The sequence below is a fragment of the Sus scrofa genome, chromosome 3, assembly GCF_054392235.1.
Source record: "Sus scrofa isolate SSC_HxYL_T2T_F1_AM1 chromosome 3, Sscrofa_HxYL_maternal_Yorkshire_Landrace_v2.0, whole genome shotgun sequence".
In the NCBI taxonomy this organism is placed as follows: Eukaryota; Metazoa; Chordata; class Mammalia; order Artiodactyla; family Suidae; genus Sus; species Sus scrofa.
This window is the reverse complement of record NC_139385.1, coordinates 139,153,657-139,178,754: the sequence shown is the minus strand read 5'-3', so window position 1 is coordinate 139,178,754 and position 25,098 is coordinate 139,153,657. Positions and strand designations below refer to the sequence as shown.

The window sequence follows — 25,098 nt, the reverse complement described above, 5'->3', positions numbered from 1 at the left end:
GGTTTACCCGCCTGGGAGTGCGGGAGGCTGCCCGAGGGGATGCTTCAGAGACTGCATCTGAGGGGCGAGTCTGGGTCGGAGCACCCTGGCGGGAGAGGGAAGGTGGGAAAGTGTGCCCAGGGCAGGAGGAAATTCATCCCTGCCACCCCTCTCCCTGGGGTAGCCTGCGAGAGACCTGCGGGCGGACTCCTGGGCGGCACCGAAGGGAGGGAGCTGTGGCTTGGAGACCATGTGACACGGGCGGCCCCGCCCTGCGCAGAAGCAGGGAAGGTCGATTTCTGGGACTGTTCTTGGGCAGCCAAGGCCCCAGGATCCGTGTTCCTCTGCGTTTGGGAGGTGACTTCAGACGGCCGGGGCGGGGGGCAGACAGCCTGCCGGAGGCCCAGGCGCCCCGTGCGCACAGGCGCGTGTCTGCCGAGGGCTGGTCGGTGCTGGACAGACAGGGTGTGGGTTCAGGATCCAGGCATGGGGCTCACGTCGCTTTATCCTCTCTTGATAAAGGCCCGGGGTTCCAATCCGTGCCTTTCCCAAACCTGGGGAGGCAGGCAGTACGGGCGGAGAAAGTCACGTCCTTAGATCACGGGGCCTGGGCAGGCGCCTCACCTTGTCCACACCTGTCCTCCAACAGAAACAGGTACAGCCGTCCTGACCCCAAGGAGCCCCTGGACACCAAGGGATGAGGAGGTCATGCTTCTCGTGCCTGGTGGGCCCTGGCAGCCCTGACTGCTCACCGTGAGCGAGGGCCGTGGCACTGACCCACGCACCCGGCAAGGTCGGGTCCTCTCGAGGCAGGTTTCGGTTGGCGAGTTACCCCAGGCGGAGCTGACTCCTCCTGGGCTGCGAGAGGTGTGTGTAGGACAGGCAGTGTCTGGTCCTCTGGAGCCTTTGCTTACTCATGAACACCTGCGCTCGCAGCGAGGGGACCAGCCACCTGGAATGCTATGGCCTTAGTCAACTTTGAATAAAGTGTGTGGTAACTAACTTCTTCCAAGTATCAGGGGCGCTTGATAAAAGCAGAGAATTCATTTATTCTGGAGTTAGGTGATTGTAAAGAATGAATGCTGTCTGCTTGGGCCTCTCAGATAGAAGAGTTCCAGCTGCCTCGATGCCCCTCCCCCAGCCTTGGCACAAATGAAAAGGATGTTTCCTCCTCCCTCTCTTTTTCCGCCTAAACTGAGGGCACATGACCCATGGGAGGGCCCAGTGCCCCCTGCTCCGCTGCCTCCTCTTCAAGGTTAATCACTGGGCTCCCGGGCTCCTGCAGCGCTGTGTGCTCTGTTTTAAGCCATTTCTTCCTACTCTATGTTATACCTAGATGTTTACAAATATTTTCCTAATAAACTACATCTTACTCATTTTTGTATTTCCCACCACAATATATGGCTTGTGGTGAAAAATACATATACAGTGAGTCAGCAAGTCAAAGGAGAAGTCCTCGCTCTGTGGCTACTGAAATAAGCTAATATTTTACTTACCGATTAAAAGGACAGAACTGTTTCTGGCTTTATCTCAGCGCAACACACCATCTGCAGATAAATCTGTTGAAAGGGAAGCCAAGGACCATCTAGTGGCCTGTGAATCCAGATGGATTTGGGGGTGTTGAGGGATATAAATAAGCAGGAAGGGAGAAGCAGCCGGATTTGCGTCTGTACAGAGGCCAGCACTGTTTCTCTGGGATTCCAGGCCCTCCCACGTGTCCTGTCCTTAGGAAGTATAAAAAGTGCTGCTTTCTGGGAGTTCCCCTCCTGGCTCAGTGGGAATGAATCCGATTAGTATCCGTGAGGATGTGGGTTCGATCTCTGACCTCTCTCAGTGAGTTAAGGATCCGGCATGGCCGTGAGCTCTGATGTAGGTCACAGACGCGGCTCAGATCCCACGTTGCTGTGGCTGTGGTGTAGGCCAGTGGCTACAGCTCCAGTTGGACCCTAGCCTGGGAACTTCCATATGCCGCAGATGCAGCCCTAAAAAGAGGGGGAAGAAATGTTCTTAGAAAGTTAAGGGTCCAGTTACTCTTCAGCCCCTTCCTGGGGGGTCCACTTTGAAGACTGTCCCATAGCGATTGTTGGAAGAGCCTAAAGCTGACACCTGCCCAGGCCTGGCTCCCATCACGAGGGACCCATGCAGTTTCATTAGATAGGCTGTCAGTCATCCAGCCCCAACAGTCACCAGGCAGCAGCCTGAGCGCCCTGCTGTGCCAGGAGGCCCTGCGAGGAGAATGCTGCCCAGCAAAGCTGCGCTGCCCTCGGAGCTGACCAGCTGCTGGAGGGACGGCACAGCTCAGCTGGCCTTGTGAGCCCGCAGGCACCGTCCACGGGCGGGCTGGGGTGATGTTTAACACCCATCCGCACTGGCACTGAGCTGCCTGCTCAGCAGCCGGGTCACATGGGGGCGCGGGCACTGACGGTGCCAGAGGCAGGGGTGGGGAGCACAGCCCTGGTGGCAGGGAGGAGGCGAGTAGTGCCCCAGCTGAGGAGCTGGCCGGGTTCCACCTGCCCAGGTACCGCCAGCCCCGCTTCATTCCGTGCAGCCATGGTAATTACATCCAAAACCCTCGCCACATGCCTTGATGTGCCCTCGTGATCCTGTGAAGCCCTGGGAGCAGGTGTGGTCACGGTGAGGTTGTGTAGCGGCCCAAGCCACCAGAGGGCAGGCCCGGAGCCGGGGCGAGGCCAGCCACGTGACCCGGCCAGGTCTGGGGACCGGGTGGCCTGAGAGTTGACCGCCAGCCCGTGGGCGAGCCAGGCCCGCCCTCAGTTCAGCCTTGTGAGATTTCAGGGCGCTTCACGTTTTCCAGAAAGAGGACAGGAGAACCGGGGGTTCAGTCGTCCGGCGTCGATCTCCCATGTCTCTGGTAGATCCGTGGGCTCGCGTTAAGTGCTGTTCCTGGAGGTTGGTTTTCCTTGACATTCTTTTTTTTTTAAACGGCTTTGTTGAAATGTGATTCACATACCATGCAGTTCACCCACTTTCAAGTACAGTTCACAGGCTTTCAGTATATTCACAGCCGTGCATCCCTCCGCAGGCCGTTTCAGATCCGTCATCCCCCCAGAAGGAAGCCCCGTAGCTGTGACCGTCACCCGGTCTGTCCCCTCCCGCCCAGCCCCGGGCACCTGCTCCTCTCCTTCCGGTCTCTGCACACTCGCCCGGTCCCGGCATTTCCCGTAAAAGGAACCACACAGCGCGTGGTCTCTGGTGCTTGGCTTCCTTCGTTCAGCGGGTGTTTTCAGGGCCCGCCCAGCTTGTAGGCGGGCAGCACGCCCTCCCTCTCGGGGGCTGAGTCCCGCTCCATAATATGACAGGCACCCCATCGTTCTTACCTCTTCACCAGCTGGTGGGCACTGGCTTGTTCCCTGGCACTGCCACTCGATTGTCACGAGTCATTAGCATTCGGGGTCCCCCAAAAATCCTGCCTACATTTTTTATCATTGCCGCTGCTGTTTAAGTCCTTGGAGTGCAGTGCCGAGTCCTCTTGACCAGGAGCTGCTGCTGTTTCGCTCTCCGTCTTTCGAGCTCATCAGTCTTTCTGAGGTCCTGCACTCACGGCAGGTCCTTAACCATGCGCCAGGTCGTGCACGCCAGGTCTCACAGTCTGATGGGGTGTGATGTGCACATGTGCACAGATGAGAAGACTGTGCAAAGAGGCCACATACTTGCCAGGGTCACATGTCGGGCTGCAGTGGAGCGGATTTGGAGCTGTCTGCTGGGCACCGTGCCCTCAAACGAGAGGATAGTCTCCGTTGAGGACTCCCAATCCCTCAACCTGGCCGCTTGGCCTCTAGAACCTGGGCCTTGAGGATCTGGGCAGCTGGAGGATTTCCGGCCTCTTGAAAGGGCATGGGGGGAGTTCCCTTGTGGGTCAGCAGGTCAAGGATCTGGCGTCACTGCTGTGGCTCTGGTTACAGCTGTGGAGCAGGTTCGATCCCTGGCCCAGGAACTTCCATGTGCTGCAGGTGTGGCCAAAAAAGAAAGATAAAAGGGCACGAGGCAGCGTGAACACGGTGCTGCAGAGACTCACCTGGAGCCTGCGTCCTGCTGCCGTTTTCCTGACGCTGCCGCTTGGTGCACGGAGGGCAGGCGGAAGGTTTCTGAAAGCAGTTGTGGGTGAATGGGTGTTGGCTGTTTGAATGGAGCCCCTCCGTCACTTACAGGGCAGTTGTGTTTGATTTCAGGAATGCACGGAAGGACTACATCACTGCCAAGTACATCGAGAGGAAATACGCAAGGAAAAAACACACGGACAACGCGGCAAAACTTCACAGCCTTTGTGAGGCCGTCAAAACGAGAGATATTTTTGGATTACTCCAGGCGTATGCTGATGGCGTGGATCTTACAGAAAAAATCCCGCTGGCCAATGGACATGTAAGAAAAGACGTGTTTAAAAAAGAAAACAGGAGCTCCTGTCATGGCTCCGCAGAAACAAACCCAACTAGCATTCATGAGGACGGGGCTCAGTCCCCCATCTCGCTCAGTGGGTTAGGAATCCAGCATTGCCGTGAGCTGTGGTGTAGCTCACAGATGCGGCTCAGATCTGGCGAGGCTGTGGCCGTGGTGTAGGCTGGCAGCTGCAGCTCCAAATCAGCCCCTAGCCTTGGAATCTCTGCAGCCCTAAAAAAAAAGAAAGAAAAGAGAGGGCGGGGGTCGTGGCAGTGTGGTGTGATTACAAAGGCCGACGAAGCAGAGCGATGCTTGGAAAGGGACAGAAGCTTCTGGGGTGAGAGAGTAGTAGTTGATCCCCCCCCCCTCTTTTTTTGGGATTTTTAGGGCCACACCCACAGCATATGAAAGCTCCCAGGCTAGGAGTTGAATTGAAGCCTCAGCTGCTGGCCTACACCACAGCCACAGCAACGCTGGATCCTTAACCCACTGAGTGAGGCCAGGGATCAAACCTGCATCCTCATGAATCCTCGTCAGGCTCATTACTGCTGAGCCACAACGGGCACTCCCAGATTAGCAGTTGACTCTTAAACTAAGGCTGTAATGCAGCCCTGGCAGGAGAGCCCAGCCCGGGCCAGGGAGCAGCTTCCAGAGGCCCAGCCCCAGGAGAGAAGCCTGTCTTTCCAGAGCAGCTCCCAGGCCGAGCCCGGAAGGAGAGCGGGACTGGCCTGCTGCCCTCGCCCCCTCCCCAAGGGAACGTTGCCGAGACGGGGCCCACTGTCAGGATCTGTCCGCAGAAGCGGCCAGCGTGTGGTTGCTCACCACCGCGTGGGTCCCGATTCTCTTCCACGGTGCTCCCGTGGTCACACAGCACAGCCCCCAGGCCCGCCTTACTCTCGGAATAAAGGCCCACAGGGCGGGGGTCACCCTTAGATCGAACCTGGCATCTGGAGCAACATCAAGTCATTGAGTGTTGGAGACTAAGAGGGGGCGGCCGAGCAGGCAGGGCAGGTGGAGGGATGAGCTCCGGCCCGTGTTCCCCACCCGCCCTGCTTGCTTCTCTTCTGTCGCACCTGCCAGAATGTACTTTGAGGAAAGGCAGCCTGTGCCCCAGCGTGAATTGAAGACCCCCAGGTGTTGGCAGCGATGGCTTCATCTCTGTGTATGGCATGAAAAACTTTAACCCTGTATTTAAAATACACCTTTTGGAGTTTCCTGATGGCCTAGCAGATTAAGAATCCGGCCTTGTCACTGCTGTGGCACAGGTCTGATCCCTGGCCCAGGGAACGTCCACATGCCACGGGCATGGCCAAAAAAGAAAATACCCACTTATATTTATCCAGGGAGCAGGGATAAAAGGCCTGGAAAACTTTCTGGAGTCTAAACTGAGGCCCCCTGCCAACAGTCAAGCCTGTTGCTGACGCCGGGATGGGGGCAGAAGGGCTGAATTGTCCACGTTTCCCACGGAGGGAGGAGGCGCAGGGCCAGATCCCCTGGGGTGGACTTCGCCTGGGGTGGAGATGGAAGGGGCCCTGGGTGTCCTGGAGATGCGCTTTTCAAAGGGAAGGACCACCTGCCTGCCCTGGTGTTGGACACAGAAGCGAGTGCCCCCTTGGAACCCTGCCTATGTCTGTTTGGTCTCCAGGAACCGGACGAGACTGCCCTGCATCTTGCCGTCAGATCCGTGGACCGGACGTCTCTCCACATTGTAGACTTTTTAGTTCAGAACAGGTGGGTGTCCTGCGATCAGGGAGGGCCTTGGATTGTGTTCCTCGGTGTTTCTGAGGAAGGAGCCAGGGGCCTCGTGACTGCAGTCATGTGTCCGGACTGCTAGGGCCTCCGCAGGTGCGCAGACGCATTCCCAGACAGGCGGCGGCTGCCAGGAGTCGGGGGTGCCAGGGTAGGCTCCCCCAGCAGACCTGGAGTGTGAGGGCAGGGACCCTCCGGGGCCTGGGACTCAGGGAGAGCATGCCCGTAGGTCTAATGGATCCAAGCCCCCGGGCTTGTCCTGTGCAGCGGGTCCCAGAGATCCAGGCAGTGCCCCCTGAGCAGTGAGAAGGAATCAAGTGTCTGAGCCCAGCCCCGGGCCGCGCCAACGTCAAGAACCGCAGCTCGGGGTGGATGCTTTGCCTGGTTGGAAAAGCTGTTACATTGGATTAGGAGTTGCCTTCAGAGAGGATGCACACAGGCAGTTGCACCATCCCCCGTGGTCCCGTCTGGGCCTTTCTGCCTCGCTCAGGTGCAGTGGCTGCCTGGCACAGTGGGGAAGGCCTGTCAAGGTGTGTCTTGACCCTGGTGCGGGGGCTGCTGGTTAAAAGCCATAGAAATTGCTCCAGATGGAATGGAAAATTCCCAAGTGCAAAGGCAAGGAGATGGCTTGTGTTTTGTCTTCTGCTTTTCCCCGCCACTCCTGGGGGCAGGGGAAAGAAATGGCCAGAGCTTGGGGGCGTTCCCTGGACGCCTGGTGGCAGCTGCTCGGCCTCCCTGTCCTGATGGGAGCCTGCGTGCCCGCCCAGCGCCGGCAGCGGGGCAGGGGCTCCGCGCACAGCCGAGTGAGCCGCCCCCTCGGTGCAAATTCTCAGGGCGGAAGGGAAGGCTGGTTTCTCTTCCAGAACAGAAGCAGGGCAGCGGGAGGAGAGCAGAGATCAGAACGAGGCTCCCTTTTTACGCTGAAAACATAGCTGCTTAAACAGAAAAGAAAGAAAAAGTAAACATAGCTGGTTTTCTCCTACTGGGAGCAGCTGGCATCACCTCCTGGTTGTCACTCTCCTGTCCCCACACGTTCAGGGCACAGGGCCCTGCCTCAGAACGTGACAGTGGGCGAAGTCCCAGGGCCGCCTCCACCAGTGGGCCGAGCAGCTTGTCCTGGGGTCACCGGGTCTCGTTTTGTGTTGGAAGAGCCTTTGTGCTCCCCTCCCAGTCCCTGGCGCCTGTTTTCAGGGCGAGCTGGCTCAGAACAGCCCGGGGACGGTGAACTTCACGCAAGTGGCTTTTCCCTGTCCTGGCAAGAGGTTCGTTAGTCAGATTCCAAAAGCTCACCCCAGCCTTCCGTAGGACAGACGGGGTGACTCAGGCAGGCTTCCCAGGGTTCAGGCGGCACTGCCAGCTTCACCTGCCACCCGCCCCCGGCCCGCCCACAGGTGCCCCTCTCCCTTTTGGGCCTTCTCTGCGTCTCTGTTAGTTTCCTGATGGCCTGAAGCAAGGTCTCCTCAGCCACACGAGCAGGGCTGGCGCTGCCCCCCGCCCCCAGCCCCGGAGGAGGAGGAGAGAGACCCGCTTGGTGACTCTGAGCTCCGGCTATGCCCCGTCCCCACCTGGCGGAGTCCCTGGTCCTCTGGCCCGTGACTCACCCTCCTTCCCTTTCTCTGTCCCTGTCCTCGCCAGTGGAAACCTGGACAAACAGACGGGCAAGGGCAGCACGGCCCTGCACTACTGCTGCCTGACGGACAGCGCCGAGTGCCTCAAGCTGCTGCTGCGGGGCAAGGCCACCATCAGCATCGGTGAGCCCCTCCTGCAACCCCCAGGCCTCTGGGACGCGGGCAGGCCCTGGGCATCTGTCCGAGTCCGAGGAAATCCTGCCCAGCGCAGCACAGGGACCTGCTCCGCACGGCTGCTGTGACCCCGTCTGTCTCAGCAATTTTCTTCCCGTTTTGTAGGCTTGCCTCCGAGAGGCAGAGGGTGGCCTGCGGCTGTCGCGGTGCCCAGGTGAACCTGAGCAAGGTTTGGGCGTCTTGCCTTCCTGTTTGTGACCCCACCTGGGACCAGACGTAGCCCCTCACAGGCTCTGGGGTGGTGTGGTTACTGGTGGGGCTCACGGTTCACTGCCTCTGTTTTCAGTGGCCTCAGGCCACCTCCACAAGGGACCCTTGTCTGCCTGGCCTGCCTCCCTCCCGCCGGCATGGCCACCCTGACGAACTGCCAGCCAGGCCCAGGCGGGCTCGCTGGTGTTGGGCTCAGATGGTTTCCCAAGGAAGGGCTTTTGAAGCACTATTAAACAGCAGGAGTCCTATTGTGGCTCAGCAGGTTAAGAACCCGACTAGTGTCCATGAGGATGTGGGTTCAATCCCTGACCTTGCTCAGTGGCTTAAGGATCCAGTGTTGTCACAAGCTGCAGTGTAGGTCACAGATGTGGCTTGGATCCCGAGTTGCTGTGGCCCTGGTGTAGGCCTCAGCTGTAGCTCTGATTCAGCCCCTAGCCCAGAAACCTCCACATGCTACAGGTGCAGCTGTTAAAAAAAATAAACAGAGCCAAGAGAGTGAAAGAAGGTACGCACCTGCTTAAAAGCCTGGTTGCTTTTTTTTTTTTTTTAATTCTCAAACTGCCTGTAGGGCTGCTTCCCTGTGCCTTTTTTAAATTGCCTCTCAAATCGGCCTTTTGCCTGTTTTTGCCGTAACGCGCTTGTCCGTCCCCCGCCTCCTAGCTAACGAGTCAGGAGAGACGCCACTAGACATCGCCAGACGCCTCAGGCACGAGCACTGCGAGGAGCTGGTGAGTCTGCCTCGTGGACGGGACGGGGCTGCCCCTTGGGGAGGGTGCCCCCTGCGCCCCGTAGTCGCAGTTGGGGCCGAGCAGATCCCCGGCCCTAGGGGGACAGCTCAGAAGGCGGACCGGGGGCCTTTAGAGAGGAGGTGACCACTGGCTGTGGTGACACTTGGAGGTCAGTTTGCTGGTTGGACGTGCACACGGCGGCCCCGGCCATGGTGGGGGTCAGACAGACCCAGGTTTGCCGGGGGCTCCACCATGTGACTCGGGAAAGTCGCGCCAACTCCCCGCTGCTGCCGTATTTGCAGAGTCACCTACACCCGTTTGCAGGCTGTCATGGGAACTAGCGCTGGACTCTGTAAAGCAGCGGGCACGTGGTGAATGCCCGGTGAGCAGAGCTGCTGAGCAAATGCTGAAGATGAGGCGCAGACACTGTGCTGAGCCCTTCGCGTCCATTAACGCATTTGCCTTGGTGACGAATTAGGAGGAACCTGCTGTCCTCCCGTTTTACAGATGAGGAAGCAGGTGCAGAAGGCTTCAGTAACTTGCCTGAGACCAAACAGCTACTGTCTGGCTTTGGAGAGAATGAAGACCCTAGCGTGTGCGCTAAGACCGCCCTTTATGTCACGAATTAACCGCTCTCCCGTGCATCCCAAAGGGAACCGCTGTCCGCCTTCCTGGAGAGAACTGAGAACCTAGTCATTGCCCTCGTTTCCTGCAGGGCTCAGTCCTCTCATGCTGGTCAAGAAAGCGGGGTTCCCAGGGCCAGGTTCCTTCTCCCAGATGCTCCCACGTGCAGTTGGGGTGCCCCAGGGCTGTCCGCACTGTGGATCTAGATGCCCTCTTCCTGTGTCTGCAACCGTCCCGCCTCAGAGCAGGAGAGGGGAGCGTCCAGGTGACCTTCGGATCACAGCCGGGCTTCACCAGCTGGTTAACTGCCAGCTGTGTTCTGGGTGCAGGTTCTCGCCCGTGGCCCCGGCCATCGGTACACGGCGCGGGTGGCCGCTCTACGCGGCGAGTGTCACCGACTGTGCTTTGTCGTTCCCAGCTGACCCAGGCCTTATCCGGAAGATTCAATTCTCACGTTCACGTCGAGTATGAGTGGCGCCTGCTCCACGAAGACCTGGACGAGAGCGACGATGACGTGGATGAGAAGTCACAGGTCTGCGCCCACTTGTAACCATGGAGCCTTCCGCTCAGTGTGGGTCCCAGGCTGGAATGAGGGCAGAGAGCTGTTGTGTAGAAAAGGGGTTTCGTTTTTGCTTCCCCTCCCACTGCGGCCTCCTGTCTCCCGGCTCCTGCAGACGGGAGTCTAAAGGACGTCAGGGGTGTGTCGTAGGCAGCGGCTCCCCTGATGCCCAGGGAAGGTCCCGGGGCCTCTGGGTGCCGTGGATTTTAGCAGAAGCTCCCCCACTGCTGTGATCAAGAGCCGGGGTTCCCCGTGTCTGGGACACGTTCCCCAAGTTGATCTTTAAAACCATCCCTGAAATCGGGGACCCTTAGAGCTCACTGGGCCCAACTCGCCCCTTGGCGGATGGGGTCCCTGAGGTCCCAGGGGTCCCTCGGCCACAGTGGAGCCGTATTTGCAGACTCCCCTGGGGCTCTTGCCTCCTTGTCCAGCCTCTTCTCACGATGCGCCCTCTGTCTCGTGCACTCGGGCACGTCTGGACGGTCGTCACCTTCCCACGAGTCTCCGAGTCGGACTCGGGAAGGCTGGTCGCACACCCACACTCCTGGCTGTCGTGAGCTCAGTGGCAATGCCGTCTAAGCCTTGATTTCACGTCCGCCTGCGAACCGAAGATGTCTGATTCTTTACACGTGGCATTTCTGAAACCTGCTGGGGATCCTGGTTTACGGAACCTTGAACAGCTGTACTTACCGTTTCTTAGAATAAATTCCTGGGTTAGCTGTAAAGTGGTGTCACAGAAGAGCTGGCTGATGTTATGCCTGGAGCTGCCTTTAAAGGAGGAGGTTTGAAATACCTGCCCTGGAGCATATGCTTCTTCAGCAGGCCCACGTTCCGTTCCTGGGGCCGGCAGGCAGTGACTGGGCGGGTGGCGTGGTCCCCAGTGACAGCCCGGTGGCCAGGGCTGACACCCCCACTCCCTCCAGCAGAGAGCTGTGGGTCTGCTCCATGCACATGGCGTGGGCTTTGCTGGAATTTAAACTGTGGGGAGTTCCCACAGTGACTCAGTAGAAATGAATCCAACTGGGATCCATGAGGATGCGGGTTTGATTCCTTGCCTTGCTCAGTGGGTTAAGGATGCCGCGATGCCTGAGCTGTGTGGTGGCCGGCGGCTGCAGCTCCGATTCGACCCCTTGCCTGGGAACCTCCATATGCCGTGGGTGCGGACCTAAAAAAGCAAACAAACTGTCTGAAGAGCTTCTTGCTGCTGAGTTCTGCGCATGGGATCCGGTTTGAGCCTGGGGTTGGCCAGAGCCTTGGCTGGACGGGTGGTCCTGGGAGGGGAAGAGGCTGTGATGGCCCCGACACGGAGACCTGCTAAGCTCCGGGCGCAGGAGCTTGACAGATGAGAAATGGGGTCAGCAGGTGAATTTGCTCACGATCAAAGCTGTTTTAATGAAGTGGACATTTGACATAGGCGTTCGCTCTAACGTACCCAAGTCCACCATTCCATGACCTTCAGGTGGAGCAAGGTCAGCAAGCTCTTAAAGGGCCAGCTAATAACTATTTTAGGTTTGTGGCTCTAAGAGATCAGTCTTTGTTGCAGCTGCTCAGCTCTGCCAGGGTGGCTTCAGAGCAGCCACAGACTGGATGTGCATGATGGGCCTGACTGCTTTCTACTAAAATTTTATTTTTGAAAACATCTGCTGGCCCCACAGCCCCTTGTTAACGGCTGAATTGGAGGGGTCTTAAGAGTCCCATTCCTGTGGGAAGAAGACACTGATCTCCCCGAATGAGCCACGTAGTTTGGGGGGTACCCGGCGCCACTGCCCGGTTCTGTCATCGGAGAAAGCGTGTTTTTCGAGGGTCAGGCAGTGAAGATACGGAGCCAGGTAGAGGGACTCTGGCTGGTGAGAGAAAACAGCTTCTGTTTTAAGATCTTCACAGAGTGAAGAGCTGTACCTTTTTTGCCGGAGTGTTTCCCTTAAGAGACACGGTGAGAGTGAGTTTTAAATCTTGTAGCTGTCACGTAACCTTAAAATGCACCATGCCCAGGTAGAGGTGGTGTCCTGAGGTTGTCACCAAGTAGATGGTGGCCACGAGGCCAACGTGTCTGCATTTCACACGCCTCTGCCCTCCGCCCCCACAGCCCAGCCCCAGTCGGCGGGAGGACCGGCCAGTCAGCTTCTACCAGCTGGGCTCCGGCCAACTGCAGCCCAACGCCGTGTCTCTGGCCCGAGACGCCGCCAGCCTGGCCAAGGACAAGCAGAGGAGCTTCGTGCCCAGCATCTTGCAGAACGAGACATACGGTGCCATCCTGAGCAGCAGCCCACCCCCAGCCCAGCCCGCGGCCCCTGGCACCGCCAGTGCCCCCCCACTGCCCCCACGGAACGTCGCCAAAGGTACTGAGCTGTTGGTGGCCCTGCCAGGGCACGGGCGGGGTGCTGGGGCTCTGGCTCTGGGGAGCATGTGCTGTCAGCGGGCCGACCTCTGGGCCAGCATGGCTGGTCCTTTCCACTTGGGGCCTTTTGTACTTAGCTCGTCTGCTCCCCGAGAGACTCTGTCCCTCTTAGGAAGGTGGTAGTGCCTTGACTCGGTTCTTGGTCTGGGCAGGGGTGCGGCACCTGTGATCTGGGGGACACCGGGACCCCCCCCCCCCCGCCCGCAGGCCTCGTCCCGTCCGTGTCTCTTCGCCGTTCGCCCCTCACCGCCCGCGCTCTGCCTCCGCTCTTCCCGGCGGGGTCTCTCCTGCCTGTGCTTGGCCAGCCTGTGGATCCTAGCTCGCTCGGGTGGTTGTTTCTTATCTCTGACCCCATGATGGAGGATGAAAAGGTTCGAACTGGGGGAACGGCAGCCTCCTTGTGAAAGTACCGCTCTCCCCCAGGGTCCTCCCCGGCCCGAGTCCCAAGCCTGCCGTGCGCATCTCCGCTGCTCTGTCCCAGCGTAGTCAGTTTGACTAAACAGGTGCTGTTTTTCATTTTTATAAAAATGGAAACTTGAGGCCCCCACGCGTTGAGTAATTCGCCAGCACTGAAGCCCCGCTGGCTGTTCCCAGGGGAGGGGGATGATGTCCAGGCCCCGAGGCGGCTGGCGGCCCCGAGGCAGTCCCCAGCTGCATGTGTGCAGGAGCTGTGCTCTAGGAGGGCTGTGGAAGAGGCCTCTGCTGAGGAGTGAGCCTGTCTGCCCTCACAAGGTCTGTGCTCACAGCCTGGGGCGGCCATGCCTGCGCCTGCACCTGCTGCCACACGGCTCTGTCCCTGGCACTCAGGGAGGCCAGAGAAGGCTGACGACCCTGCCACCTGGGTTGCTGTACCACACTCCTTAAGAACAAACCCAGGCCAGAGTTCCCACTGTGGTGCAGCGGGTTAAAGGATCTGGCGTTGCCGCAGCTGCAGCTTGAGCTCTATCCCTGGCCTGGGAACTTCCATATGCCTGAGGTGTGGCCAAGAAAAAAAGAACCAACCCATGATGCTCCAGGGCAGGCCTGGAGACCAGCTCACTCACCTCCCGCAGGGCCCCCCGCCTCCACCGAGTGGGGCAGGAGACCAGTCCCTGTGGCTGGGAGGCTCTGGGCGGTGGGGCAGCCGCGGAGTCGGCTGCGTGCGAGTCCTGGGAGCCCAAGCGGAGAGAGGGGGTCGTCCCGCCCCTTAGAGGCTGTTTCTCGCTCTGCCGTGTGAGGACGTCCTTGCTTTGTCCTGTCGGTTCATCGGGAAGGAACGGAAGCCCCTGCGCCCGTGTGTCTTGCTTCCTGAAGCCTCAGGATGAGAGGGTTTGGGCTTCTCCTTCTGGTTCTGTCTGCCACCCCCCTGGTCTGGTGAGCTCCGATCCTGCCTTTGCGGACACACAGGGCCCCTCCTGCCTGCCGCCCGCCCCCAGAGGCTCCCTCCGCCTGTCCTCGGCTGTTCCACCGAGGAGCGATGTGACCAGGGCTGGGCCGTCTCCGGGGTGTGTCACCTGAGCCGACTTCCAGCCGGGAGTTTCTTTGCAGGAGGGGCGGCCGGCCCTTCACCCGGTGTCTTCGATTCGCGCGGCCACCGTGTGCGCAGCCAGGGGCAGGAGCTGGCCCCACGGGTGCCCTCACATGCAGGTGGGCAGCTGCCTCGTCGCTGAGTGCGGTGCTCAGCAGGGCACCTCCGGTTGTCATTTCCCTCCTCGGTGTTTCTAGCTGAGAAATAAGACAGTAAAATTGAGAAAACCAGCTGGGCGTTTTCCCGGCAGCATCGTTGGCTCGGTGTGTATGGCCGCCGTCTGTCTTCCAGACACCAGAAGGCAGAGTTTTACGCCCGGTCTTCTGTCTGTGCTCTTAATGCTGCTCTAGAAGGGTCGTCGTGGCCGGTCTGTAGGGAGAGGATCAATAATGCAGTGTTCTGTTTCTGTTTTTGTTCTGTGCGTGTGCGTGCACGCCTGCGTGTGTGTGCGTGTGCGTGCGTGTGCAGTTCAGCCAGCCTCCTCGGCTAACGCCCCGTGGAAGACAGACTCTGTGAGTGTGGGCGGAGGAAGCCGGCAGCGATCTTCGTCAGATCCGCCAGCTGTCCATCCGCCGCTGCCCCCTCTCCGAGTGACGTCGACCAGTACGTTTCCTTCCTTTTCCTTTCTTGCCGTGGGCTTCGCGGATCTGGATGGCGGGGGGTCTCGGCAGCCGCCGAGGTGCCCGGCGCCCCTCCTCGCCAGCTGCGGGCTCCTGTCTGCCTCGCCCCACGGGCCTCTCACGCGCTTCCTCGGCCCCCGACCCTTCGGCCGCCCTTCCTTCTTTCCCGCGTGGGCTGGGGCTTCACGTCCTTTGGCCATTTGGTGGTTCTCAATATCTGGGCACGTTCCTGTGGCTTTTACTCTGGTCTGTGTGTCCCTTCAGTGTCGCAGGTGGGTGAGAGGCCCAGCATCAGGGGGAGGCTGTTTCCCAGCGCAGACAGGGCAGTCGACTGGACCAGGGAGGCGAGGCCTGGGCACTGAGCCTCCTCCCCGCTCCGCCCAGGCCGCGGGAGGAGCCCTAGGCCTTCCCGGGCTTCTCCTGGTTTCCTGAACCTAAGGCAAGGGGACAGGAGCCCGCCCGGCTGCGGTCAGCGCCGCACGTGTGCGCTGGAGGCAGAGTGGGGGGCCGGGCCTGAGAGGCGCATCCGGAGGTTGGGGGTGGGGTGGGGTTCGTCCCGCTCACACACACCCAAGTCCAGCAGCAGGGCGACACCGGCAGGTCTCAGAAGCCCACGAGTCTGACCTTCCGGAGCTGTGGATGTGCCTGCTGGAGTCCACCTGTTGACCTCTCTGAAGCAGAAAAAGGAAACAGGAATGAAAAGAGAAGGGAGTTCCCTGGCAGCCTGGTAGTTAGGGCTTGGCCCCTTCACCACTGCGGCCCCAGTTCAATCCCTGGTCTGCAAACCGAGATCCCACATCAAGCCGCTGCATGCTGCAGCAAAAAAAAAAAAAAAAAAAAAAGCAGAAGAAAGAAAGGAAAGAATGAGAAAAGAAAAGATTAAGCTGGATCCCTCCTCGGTCAGCAGCACCTGCTCTCCTGGTCTGTCAGCGTCCAGAGGCAGGTTGCCACCCCCACAGGGACCACGGGAGCAAATGCTGCACGTTGAGGGGCCCACTGATGTTTGTCAGCAGAAGGAGGCGAGGCCCGAGGCCAGCTCCGTGCCCTCGGCGGAAGCCTCAGGCCCCTTATCTGTAAAATGTAGAGGATGACAGACTTTTTGGGAGTTCCCATTGTGGCTCAGCAGGTTAAGAACCCAACTAGCAACCATGAGGATGCAGGTTCGATCCCCAGCCTCCCTCAGTGGGTTAAGGATCCGGCATTGCCTTGAGCTGTGGTGTAGCTCGCAGACACAGCTCGGATCTGGCGTGGCTGTGGCTGTGGTGTAGGCCAGCGGCTACAGCTCCGATTCAACCCCTAGCCTGGGAACCTCCATGTGATGCAGATGTGGCCCTAAAAAGCAAAAAAAAAAAAAAGAAACAAACCGGGACAGGGAGAGTCAGTTCTTTGCAGCCTTCTCTCAGATTGACCTGCTGGCAGCCGGGTTGAGGGGGTGGCGTCCAGGGCAGGACCAGTGTCAGGCCTCCCACTGCCGTTTCTCCAGGTCTGCGTGGAGGGCTGGAAACCCAGGTGGCTTCCCCACAGGGGATTGTAGCCGAGAAAATACTCCCAGGCTCCTAGAAGCGTTTTAATCGTAGCTCGAGGCTTGGAAGGAACCTGCCACTCCTGGTGTCTGGAAATCTTCCGTGAAAGTAGGCCTTCTGCTATGAAAGAGCAAAAGGAAGAGGGAGCCCTCATCCAAGAGCCTTGGGTTAGACGCCTGAGGACGTGACGCCCGGAGTCTGAGCCTCCGCGTTTCTCTCATTCCTCTCTTCGCAGACCCCCTGGCTCCCACGCCGCCCCCTCCAGTAGCAAAGACGCCCAGTGTGATGGAAGCCTTGAGCCAGCAGAGCAAGCCGGCCCAGGCCGGGCTCCCGCCCAGCAAAGCCCCGCCGCCGCCCCTGCCGCCGCAGCCGCCCAGCCGCCTCCCCCAGAAGAGGCCTGCTCCCGGGTAAGGCCTCCTCTGTGTCCCTCTGGGGGTTGGGGGGGTGGCAGGGGGCCCACCCTTGCCTCTTACGTCCAAGGAGCTTCCCAGCGGCCACAGCCCCGCACCTTCACATGCGAGATTTCGTTGAACATTTGAAATCCCCAGCATTTCTGCTGCTGTGACCCTTGAGGTCAAGTGTGACAGAATTAACGCATTAAGTTTCAGGAGTTCTCGTAACAAAGCACATGCAAACTTACCCACAGGAGACACTTTTTGTTTGTTTGTTTGTTTTTGTTTTTTTAGGGCCATACCCGCGGCATATGGAGGTTCCCAGGCTAGGGGTCGAATCGGAACTGTAGCCGCCGGCCTACACCACAGCCACAGCAACACGGGATCCGAGCCACGTCTGTGACCTACACCACAGCTCACGGCCACACCGGCTCCTTAACCCACTGAGTGAGGCCAGGGATCGAACCTGCAACCTCATGATCCCTCGTCGGGTTGGTTAACCACTGCGCCACGACGGGAACTCCTAAGACCCAATTTTATTATGCTCCTGGGTTGGCGGGAATTTGGATCACACAGGGGGACTCTGCTCCACAGTATCTGGGCCTTTAGCCGAACTGCCTGGGGATGGCTCAAGACAGGAAGTGCTTGATCGGCTGGAGGCGACTGTCATCCAGTGGTTGGTGCCGGCTGTCACCCGGGATACCAGCCAGGGCTTCTGGCTGCGATCTGTTATGTGGTGGCCTCACCACGTGGGGAGGGCTTCCTCTGCGTTGCTGCTTCGGTGCAGCCTCGGACACTGAGCGAGGGCTGCGCCCCAATGCGTGGAGCGGCCAGTGTGGGTGTCGCCGTGGAGCCATCTGCCTGGCTGTTTGTTGGGGAACCTTGATGTGGGGGCTTTTTCTTGGACATCGGAAGTTCTCAGAGGTCAGCTTTCTGGTCTCCCTGCAGGGAACAGGGTTTCTGGGAGCTGAGAATTGAAATAAAGATAAGCTTTTACTTAGTCCCTCGGTGGGTTTTTTTGTTTTGTTTTGTTTTTAAGATACTCCCAACAACCACACGTGGCACCCCCCAGTCCAGACACCCTTTCTGAGGATGGAAGCTTCTGGTCTTCAAAGGGCGTGTGGCGGGCGTTGCCAGGCTTTCTGAATTGGTGTGGGGATCCGGGAATTCAGCTCCTTCCGCAGACTCTGGCTGATCCTAGTGTTCGATGCCCTGTTAGCTCCACTCCCAGGGCTTGTGAGCCTGGGGCGCTCGGAAGCATGCACGGGGTCCTGCGGGCTTTGCTTACAGCGCGTGGGGTCTCCTTCCTCTGGTGAACAGGATGGTTGGGGGGGGCATCCTTCCAATCGCCGCTTCCTGGATGTGCTGTTTCTTTAGTTCTCTTTGGCTTAAATTATTTTAGTCCTTTTCCCTGGGAGAAGGTGAAAGTGAATGTGTCTGTCTGCTGTTTTTAACCAGAAGACCCTCAGAACAGAATTTTTTTTTGAGTTCTGGCTGTGTCTTGGAGTGTTCTTTTTTTGATCTTTTGTATTTTTAGGGCCACACCCATGGCATATGGAGGTTCCCCAGCTAGGAGTCAAATCAGAGTTACAGCTGCCAGCCTACACCACAGCCACAGCAACGCCAGATCCTTAACCCACTGAGCGAGGCCAGGGATCAAACCCGCGTCCTCCTGGATGCTAGTCAGGCTTGTTGACCACTGAGCCATGAGGGGAACTCCTGAATTCGGTTTTTAAAGGAATACACTGCAGTGTCCTCTTTGTAAATGGGGCACCCCACCCCCCAATTTTATCCCAAGTATAAATCTGAGCTTTGGCCTTTATCCTCTTAGAGCAGAAGTTGGCAGCCTATGCCCATAGGCCAGGCCAGGCCCAACCCAGCTCACGAGCTGAGAGTGTTTTTTTAATTTTTTTAAATGGTTGAGAAAACGAGAAGAATACATTGTGATACAGAAACGTTATGTGAAATTCAGATTTCAGAGCTTGTGAGTAAAAAAGCCACATGGCCATACTGTGTCCATGCATCATCTGTCTATAGCTGCTTCCCAGGTACAGTGGTAGCATGGAATAGTCGTGACAGGGACCTCCGAACCCACAAAGCCTAGAACGCATCCTCTCTGGCCCTGTACAGAAGAGGCTGGCTGGCCAGAGTCTCAGAGGTTCAGGCCCCCCTCTGGCATCTCGTAGTTGGGCAGGCTCGTGGCAAAGGGGATTTCCATCTCCGTGGTGACAGAAAGCAAATGGCGAGAGTTGCTGTTGTGGCTCAGCGGGTTAAGGACCTGACGTTGCCTCCATGAGGATGCGGGTTCGATCTCTGGCCTTGCTCAGTGGGTTAAGGAGCCTGTGTTGCCACAAGCTGCAGCAAAGCTTGCAGATGAGGCTTGGATCTGGCGTGGCTGTGGCTGTGGTGTAGGCCGGCAGCTGCAGCTCTGATTTGACCCCTAGCCTGTGGCTCTGATTTAAGCTTCTCTATGCCACAGGGGCAGCCGCTGAAAGGAAAGAAAAAAACAGCAAATGGCGAGACTGGTCAGACTTGTGGGACCTTCCCTTATTTTGCCTTTTTAGTTCCTTGAAAACTTGAGAAAATCAGTGAGCTCAGTGTTGTGTTTCACCTGCATCCTGAGGCTGCGGCTCCAAGGCCCAGACAGGCTGCTTCGGGGCAGCAGAGGAAGCTTCCGGCCGAAGTGGGCCTGCAGTGGAAGGCCTCTTGCCCCTGGCTTGTCCCCTGTCCTCTTCTGCCCTCCAGCATGCGCCCCCCCCACCCCCCACCCCTCAAGCCCCAGTTTTGTGCCTGGCTCTTGCAGGGAACTAGAGGTAGGGCTCCTTTCTCTGCTCATCACAGGTGTCCTGTCATTTGTCCTTATTTTGAGAGCCAACAGAACTGGTGTCCCCCTTTTGCAGATGAAAGTGCCCGCTCACAGAAACCCATTTATCCAGCCCATCGGGCAAGTCTGAGTTAATGGACCCCTGTCTGGCCGCCGTGGGAGCAGCTCCCCTGTCTGGGTGTTCCTGTCTGTGGCCCTGGGACCGGCCGGTCCCTGGGGGCTCATGGGTGGGGCTGGTACCCTGGACAGTCAGGTCGGTTACAGGCAGCAGGGGTCAGAGAGCTCAGAGGCGCTGGCCTTTGGTGCCTGGAGGATCCTGGCAGAGCCGCCAGGGCCCTGGGAGTGACACAGGAAGAGCCCATGGCCATGCCAGGAGGGGTCTGAGCCCATCAGGGATCGAGCTGGTTGGCGGAGCCCAGCTTCCGGCCCCTGAGCCGGGTCGTGGGCAGCAGGCTCACGTGGGGCAGGAGCGCTTCGGGAAGAACCTGGTTGTGGAAGCTTGGGTCTCACTCTGTCCCCCTGGGCGTCCCGGTCTTCCTTTTTCCAAGAAAAGTAGTTGAGTGGCAGCCGATAAAATCGACTCACCCGCCTTCTCCTGGAGCACAGTCCGTTTAGAGAGGGCGCCAGGGGAGGCCCTCCTGGCCTAGGTCCCAATCATTCTATTTTCCCTTCTTTGTAGGCCTGACAAGGCAGCGCTGCTGACCAGCAAAGGCCAGCCGAGAGGACCTGGTAATTATTTCATGTCCGCCTGGGTTAACGTCTGCTTGGTCCGCGGGGGTGGAGAGGGGGTGTCCCGCGACAGCAGCCGCCCGCCCCCCGCAGCGCCTCTGGTGCTGGTCCCTGCGTTTCCGCCCCTTCCCTGGTCCATGGGGTGGGCCAGGGACCCTGGCGGGGTCTGGGGTCACTGGAGGAGGTCGTGGCATCTGTCTCTCTCTGGGACACTGCCGAGGTTCCATGGAAGTCCCAAGGTCCTTGGGCCTTTGGGGAACCTTCATCGACTAGAAACTCTCAGGACGCCTGCTTACCGGCTCTCCCTGCGGCGTTTGTGTCCATTGTTTCTGTCTCGTGGTTAGGAGCCGTGGATCTCTCTGGAGCAGAAGCTCTGGGTCCCCTGCCCAACGCCGTGGTCGTGCAGCCCCCGGCGCCCATGCCCAGGAAGTCACAGACAGTAAGTGGACAAGCCCCTTCCTTCCGCCTCCTCCCCTGGCCGGGGCGGGAGAGGCTTCCTGCCGGTACCCGGGCCTGGGCCTGGGAAGGATGCAGCGGCTGCGCGGGGCTCTCCTCGGCCCCAGGACAGCCCCATGTGCACACCAGGTGCGGGGCCGCCCTGCTCCCACCCTCGGCCCACGGCTGCCTCCTCCTGGAAGCCCCCTGCCCCTGAGCCACCCCGTCTGGCCAGCTCTCCGCCCCAGGGGCCACCCCCCCCCCCACAGCTCCCCGCACTAAGCTCTGCTGCCGCCTCTTGCCACAGACCAAGCTGAAGCCCAAGCGGGTCAAAGCCCTCTACAACTGCGTGGCCGACAACCCGGACGAGCTGACGTTCTCCGAGGGGGACGTGATCGTCGTGGACGGGGAGGAGGACCACGAGTGGTGGGTGAGTGGGGCCGCTCTGCCCGAGGAGCCAGCCACACATCCGCACTTCCCGGGCGCCTGACCGGCCCCCCAGGTCACGGGGGCACTTTCCAGAGCGCCCTCCGGGGTCTGCCGCGAGGCCTCGCCCTTCTCAGCCGTGCCGTCCTCCCCGTGTGGCCGGCTGGGGGCTTGAGGCACGTAGGAGGAGCGACCTCCAGGGCAGCGTCGCTGCGTGTCACGCTGGCTCCAGAGATGAGCCGCGGCCTCCAGGTGGGAGCTGGGACGGGGTGAGCTGGCACTTCCCTGTGGCCCGGAGCGTCCGGACCTGGCCAGGGTCAGGCTGGGTGACCTCAGACAAGTTGCTCATGTGGCTAAGCTGTCGCCCCCTCATCTGAGAAGGAGGTCACGGCATTTTGCGACGATACGTAGACCCCTAGTGACAGGTGGCTGTCACAGCCTGGGGCGTACCATTAAACAGCACCTGACAGCATCTGCTGCCCCCTGGACACCAAGGACCCAGCTCTGTAGGCTGAGCTCACGTATCAAATGGTGTCATGAGGACGCAGGCAGGACTCGTAGAAACGGCTCCGCTGTCGAGAGTAGGGGGTCCTTGATGGGCCTCCCTCCTCGAGCCCCTCCTGTGTGATCCCGGGCCTTTGTGAGCCAGCTCGGGGCCTGGTGGCACTGCCTCTGGCACAGCCGGATCAGGGTCCCCTTGTGGCCTCTGTCCCCTTGAGGGCTCGAGTGCCCGTTGGCCCACAGCCCCCTCCTCCATCAGCCCAGCTCCACGCAGCACCATCAGTGCCACGGGCAGCAAAGGGGGCTGCAGCTCCCGGTTCCGGGACCCTGCCCACCACCCACCTCCGTCCTCACCCGTCTGGCCCTCACACTGTGTACGAGCCACCCTGCGATGGGGCTCCAGCCTGACAACAGGCTTGGCCACCTGGAAAGTACCTGTTCATTTCAAGAACTATGGAAAATACAGGAAGGTGTAGAGAAGAAAGTAAATGCTGCTGGTAATCTCAGGGCCTCCTGTGCCCCCCACCCCCCAAAAAAACCATTTAAATTTTGGTAATTTTCTTTTAGACTTTCTTTATATTAAATTAATATAAATTTAATATATGTCACTGAGTTCCTACTTGATGTATAACTTTTACCCAGAGCAAGGCGTTCCTGTTGTGGCTCACTGGTAACGAACCTGACTAGTATGCAGGAGGACACGGGTTCAATCCCTGACCCTGCTCAGTGGGCTAAGGATCCTGCATTGCTGTGGCTGTGGTGTAGACCTGCAGCTGCGGCTCTGATTGGACTCCTAGCCTGGGAACTGCCATAGGCCACAGGTATGGCCCTAAAAAAAATAATAACTTACCCAGAGCAAAAGTGAATGGATGTAGTGAGGTCATTTGTAAACGCTTGGCTGCATTTAAGTAGCGCCAAGTCACTTTCTGTGACTGCAGCTCAGAAACTGCTGATGCTCAGTTTCTTCATCCATTTTCTAAAAAGAAGCAGGTAGGCAATGGTCAGATCCTGTCCCGTCTGCCCCCCGAGACCGCAGGACTGTGGTGGGGGCCCCTGTGCAGACACGGACCCCGCTAAGTGGCGTTCCTTGGGGACAGCAGGCCTCCACGGCCGGAAAGGCGAGTGAGGGCGAAGAGGGAGGCGGTGTAGAGGTTTTACGGAGAATTCTTTCCCAGAAAGGCCTCTTCCAGACAAGTGGGTTTTTTCCCTCCAAATGCTGGAACGTTTCCAGCAGGCGGAATTCTTCTCACCGCAACTTTTCCTCATTTCAGATCGGCCACCTTGAGGGCGAGCCCAGCCGCCGAGGCGCGTTTCCCGTGTCGTTTGTGCACTTTATCGCTGACTAAACTGCTCCTGAACACACACACTTCTCTTCAAGGTCCTGTCCCGTCTTGTTGTTGGTACCAGAACCCCTGCCAGCTAACCCGGTTTATGACTTGTCTCGTGCCCTAGCCCACTCCCTCCACCGTCACTGTTCTCTTTCACAAACTCAAAGGCAGTCTGTCAATGCACTGTTTTTATAATTTGTGTTTTTCACGGGACATTGCTATACTTTTACTATGGAAAACCCAAAGTCTTCTTGAAAGGTGAACTGAAACGTTAACATCATCTTGGCATAATCAAGACCCCGAATCCGCAGAGGTAGCCGAACCTAAAAATGTCCTGAGCGTTGGAAAGAGATGCGTCCTGCTCTCCTTGCCCTCCTCTGGGGTCCGTGACCCTGACACAGTCCCTGGTTTTGGGGGTCCACGGCGGGCCGGGCCTTCCCAGGGAAAACGCTTCAGTTCACCGTGAAAGATCTTTTTTTAAAAGATTTTCCGGATTTCCTTTGAAATCCCCCCTCCCCGTGTTTATTTAAAGCAACGGGCGCTGGACAGGTACACACCACGTGCCGTCCAGCCCTGCCTAGGTTGCAGCCCCGTCTCTTGCATGTGCGCGTAACCGCTCGTGAACAGCCCTGCTTCCCCCTCACGGATGGTTCCTTGAAGTACACGTCACAGCAGCTCCCTCCGTTCCAGGTCCTAGAAAACCGCATTTCTCGAATTTGGTTAAATGCCAAGGACGCTGGATTGCAAACCAGTCCTTTACCCTAGTTTGTATGCTTTGGACGTTTTGGAATTTGCCTTCTCGAACGTCCTTCATCGCACAGCTAGACTCCCCGCCCCACACACTTGCTGTCTCCTCCCGTCAAGTTGCCACTGCTCCCCCCCTGCCCCCCGTCTAGCTCAAGAGAAAGTTTACTCACTTGAGCATCTCGTGTTTATATACTACACCATCAGGAACGGTAGTTACACTGTCTCGAGATTTAACCTGTTTGTAATCCAGAGCATATCAGAAATCCGTAGGTCCCAGGTGATAAAATAGCCCCGAGCCTCCCGGGTGTCCTCTCCGAGTCCATCGTGGGGAGCATTCTGGAGCTCGAGCAACCGGGGGTGGGGGGAGTAGGTTGTATATGATGAGATCAAAATTCATTCGTTGAATGAACTTGACTGTCATACCTCTATTTAGTAATGGTGAGCGTAAGACTCACAGTAGGCATATTGGAATTTTGGCGCTTTGAGAATAAGTGGGCATGTAATGCCCACTTAGGTTTTTACCAAAAGGAAAGGAGTCAATTTAAGAGTAGGCTTGGAAAGCAAGGCAACAATGCTTTTAATTGCATTTGTTATGATGGTACATTTGATTGAAGCAGCCTGTCTTTATTATGCAAGCCTTTTTTAAGCTTAGAGCTTTTTTTTTTTTTTTGTATATATTTTTTGTTATTATAAAGGAAGACAGAACAAACTGGAATGTTTTATGATATTGTATGGCAGTTGTGAGGTTTTTTTTTGTTTTGTTTTTTGCCTTTCAGAGTTCCGGGTAAAAAGACGGTAGATCTGTAATTAAAGTTTTTTTTAAAAAGCACTACATCTGTTTTCACTACCTGTTCATTTCTGGCTTGAACCCTTCCTTTAGTTAATTCTCACGGATTTTGCACGGTGCACTTCCCGTGTCTATTTTAACACAATCCTCCCATGATCAGCCTTTGGCTGCTTGGGGCCAGCTATAAACTGTGTTCAAGTGGATTCGCGTCAACACTTGAACACGAGTCCCACACTAATCTATCAGGTTCACTGGTACATAAAGATCTAGGAAATATTTTTCCAGGCTCCAATTGGGTGGCGCTGCTGTGCAGTAATTGATACTGCTTTTGCCAGAGGAGAAACTACATTAACTTCCCTGCCAGTATCCTTTCCTAGTTACTTGCTCTTTACAAACTAAAAAAAAAAAAAGGAAAAGAAAGCAACTGAGAGAAAGGAAAACATTGTAGATATCTATTTATAAAATATTTCAGGCTTATGTTTCATGAACTTAGCTGCAGGATCCTGGCCTTTGGCCTGCCATTCTCCAGCAGATCCGACTTTGAGGGGCGGCAACTCAGAAATGTGTCCACGGACTGAGCGTTACTCTGATCTGGGAAGGGGTGGGTAACCTGTGCAGCTTGGAATGTGCTGTCTGGGATGTATGAGATTCGGTTCACTCGCTCGATGACCTTGGTCTCGTTGCAGCGCAGCTGTACATATTGTATAACCTAAATCAGTTCTTATTTTCATCGTCCTGATGCAGTGACCTATAACTAGAGCATGTGTAATAAGTTTACTCTAATTGTTAACTAGTCATTTGACTGGAAAAAAAATAAAATACTTTTAAATGGACA

At 57.7% G+C, this 25,098-nt stretch overlaps 1 protein-coding gene across 15 annotated transcripts in view; it reads left to right on the top strand.

The window, feature by feature from the left end:
• The window catches only part of ASAP2 (ArfGAP with SH3 domain, ankyrin repeat and PH domain 2), a 164,301-nt gene extending 139,205 nt beyond the window's left edge, over positions 1-25,096 (top strand). For 7 of the 15 annotated variants that reach the window (XM_085019995.1, XM_021087866.2, XM_085019994.1 and 4 more), the window contains 12 exons: positions 4,170-4,359; positions 6,020-6,105; positions 7,759-7,874; positions 8,796-8,863; positions 9,906-10,019; positions 12,133-12,385; positions 14,420-14,554; positions 16,330-16,501; positions 19,990-20,039; positions 20,384-20,478; positions 20,782-20,904; positions 22,673-25,096. In XM_085019995.1, coding sequence (XP_084876121.1) covers positions 4,170-4,359; positions 6,020-6,105; positions 7,759-7,874; positions 8,796-8,863; positions 9,906-10,019; positions 12,133-12,385; positions 14,420-14,554; positions 16,330-16,501; positions 19,990-20,039; positions 20,384-20,478; positions 20,782-20,904; positions 22,673-22,747 — 1,477 coding nt within the window. In that variant the 3' untranslated portion in view covers positions 22,748-25,096. Of the gene's footprint in view, positions 1-4,169; positions 4,360-6,019; positions 6,106-7,758; positions 7,875-8,795; positions 8,864-9,905; positions 10,020-12,132; positions 12,386-12,867; positions 14,170-14,419; positions 14,555-16,329; positions 16,502-19,989; positions 20,040-20,383; positions 20,479-20,781; positions 20,905-22,672 lie in introns of those variants that run through there. The other 8 variants (XM_085020000.1, XM_021087869.2, XM_085020002.1 and 5 more) reach the window with 2 other exon arrangements.
• The last annotated feature ends 2 nt before the right edge of the window (positions 25,097-25,098 follow it).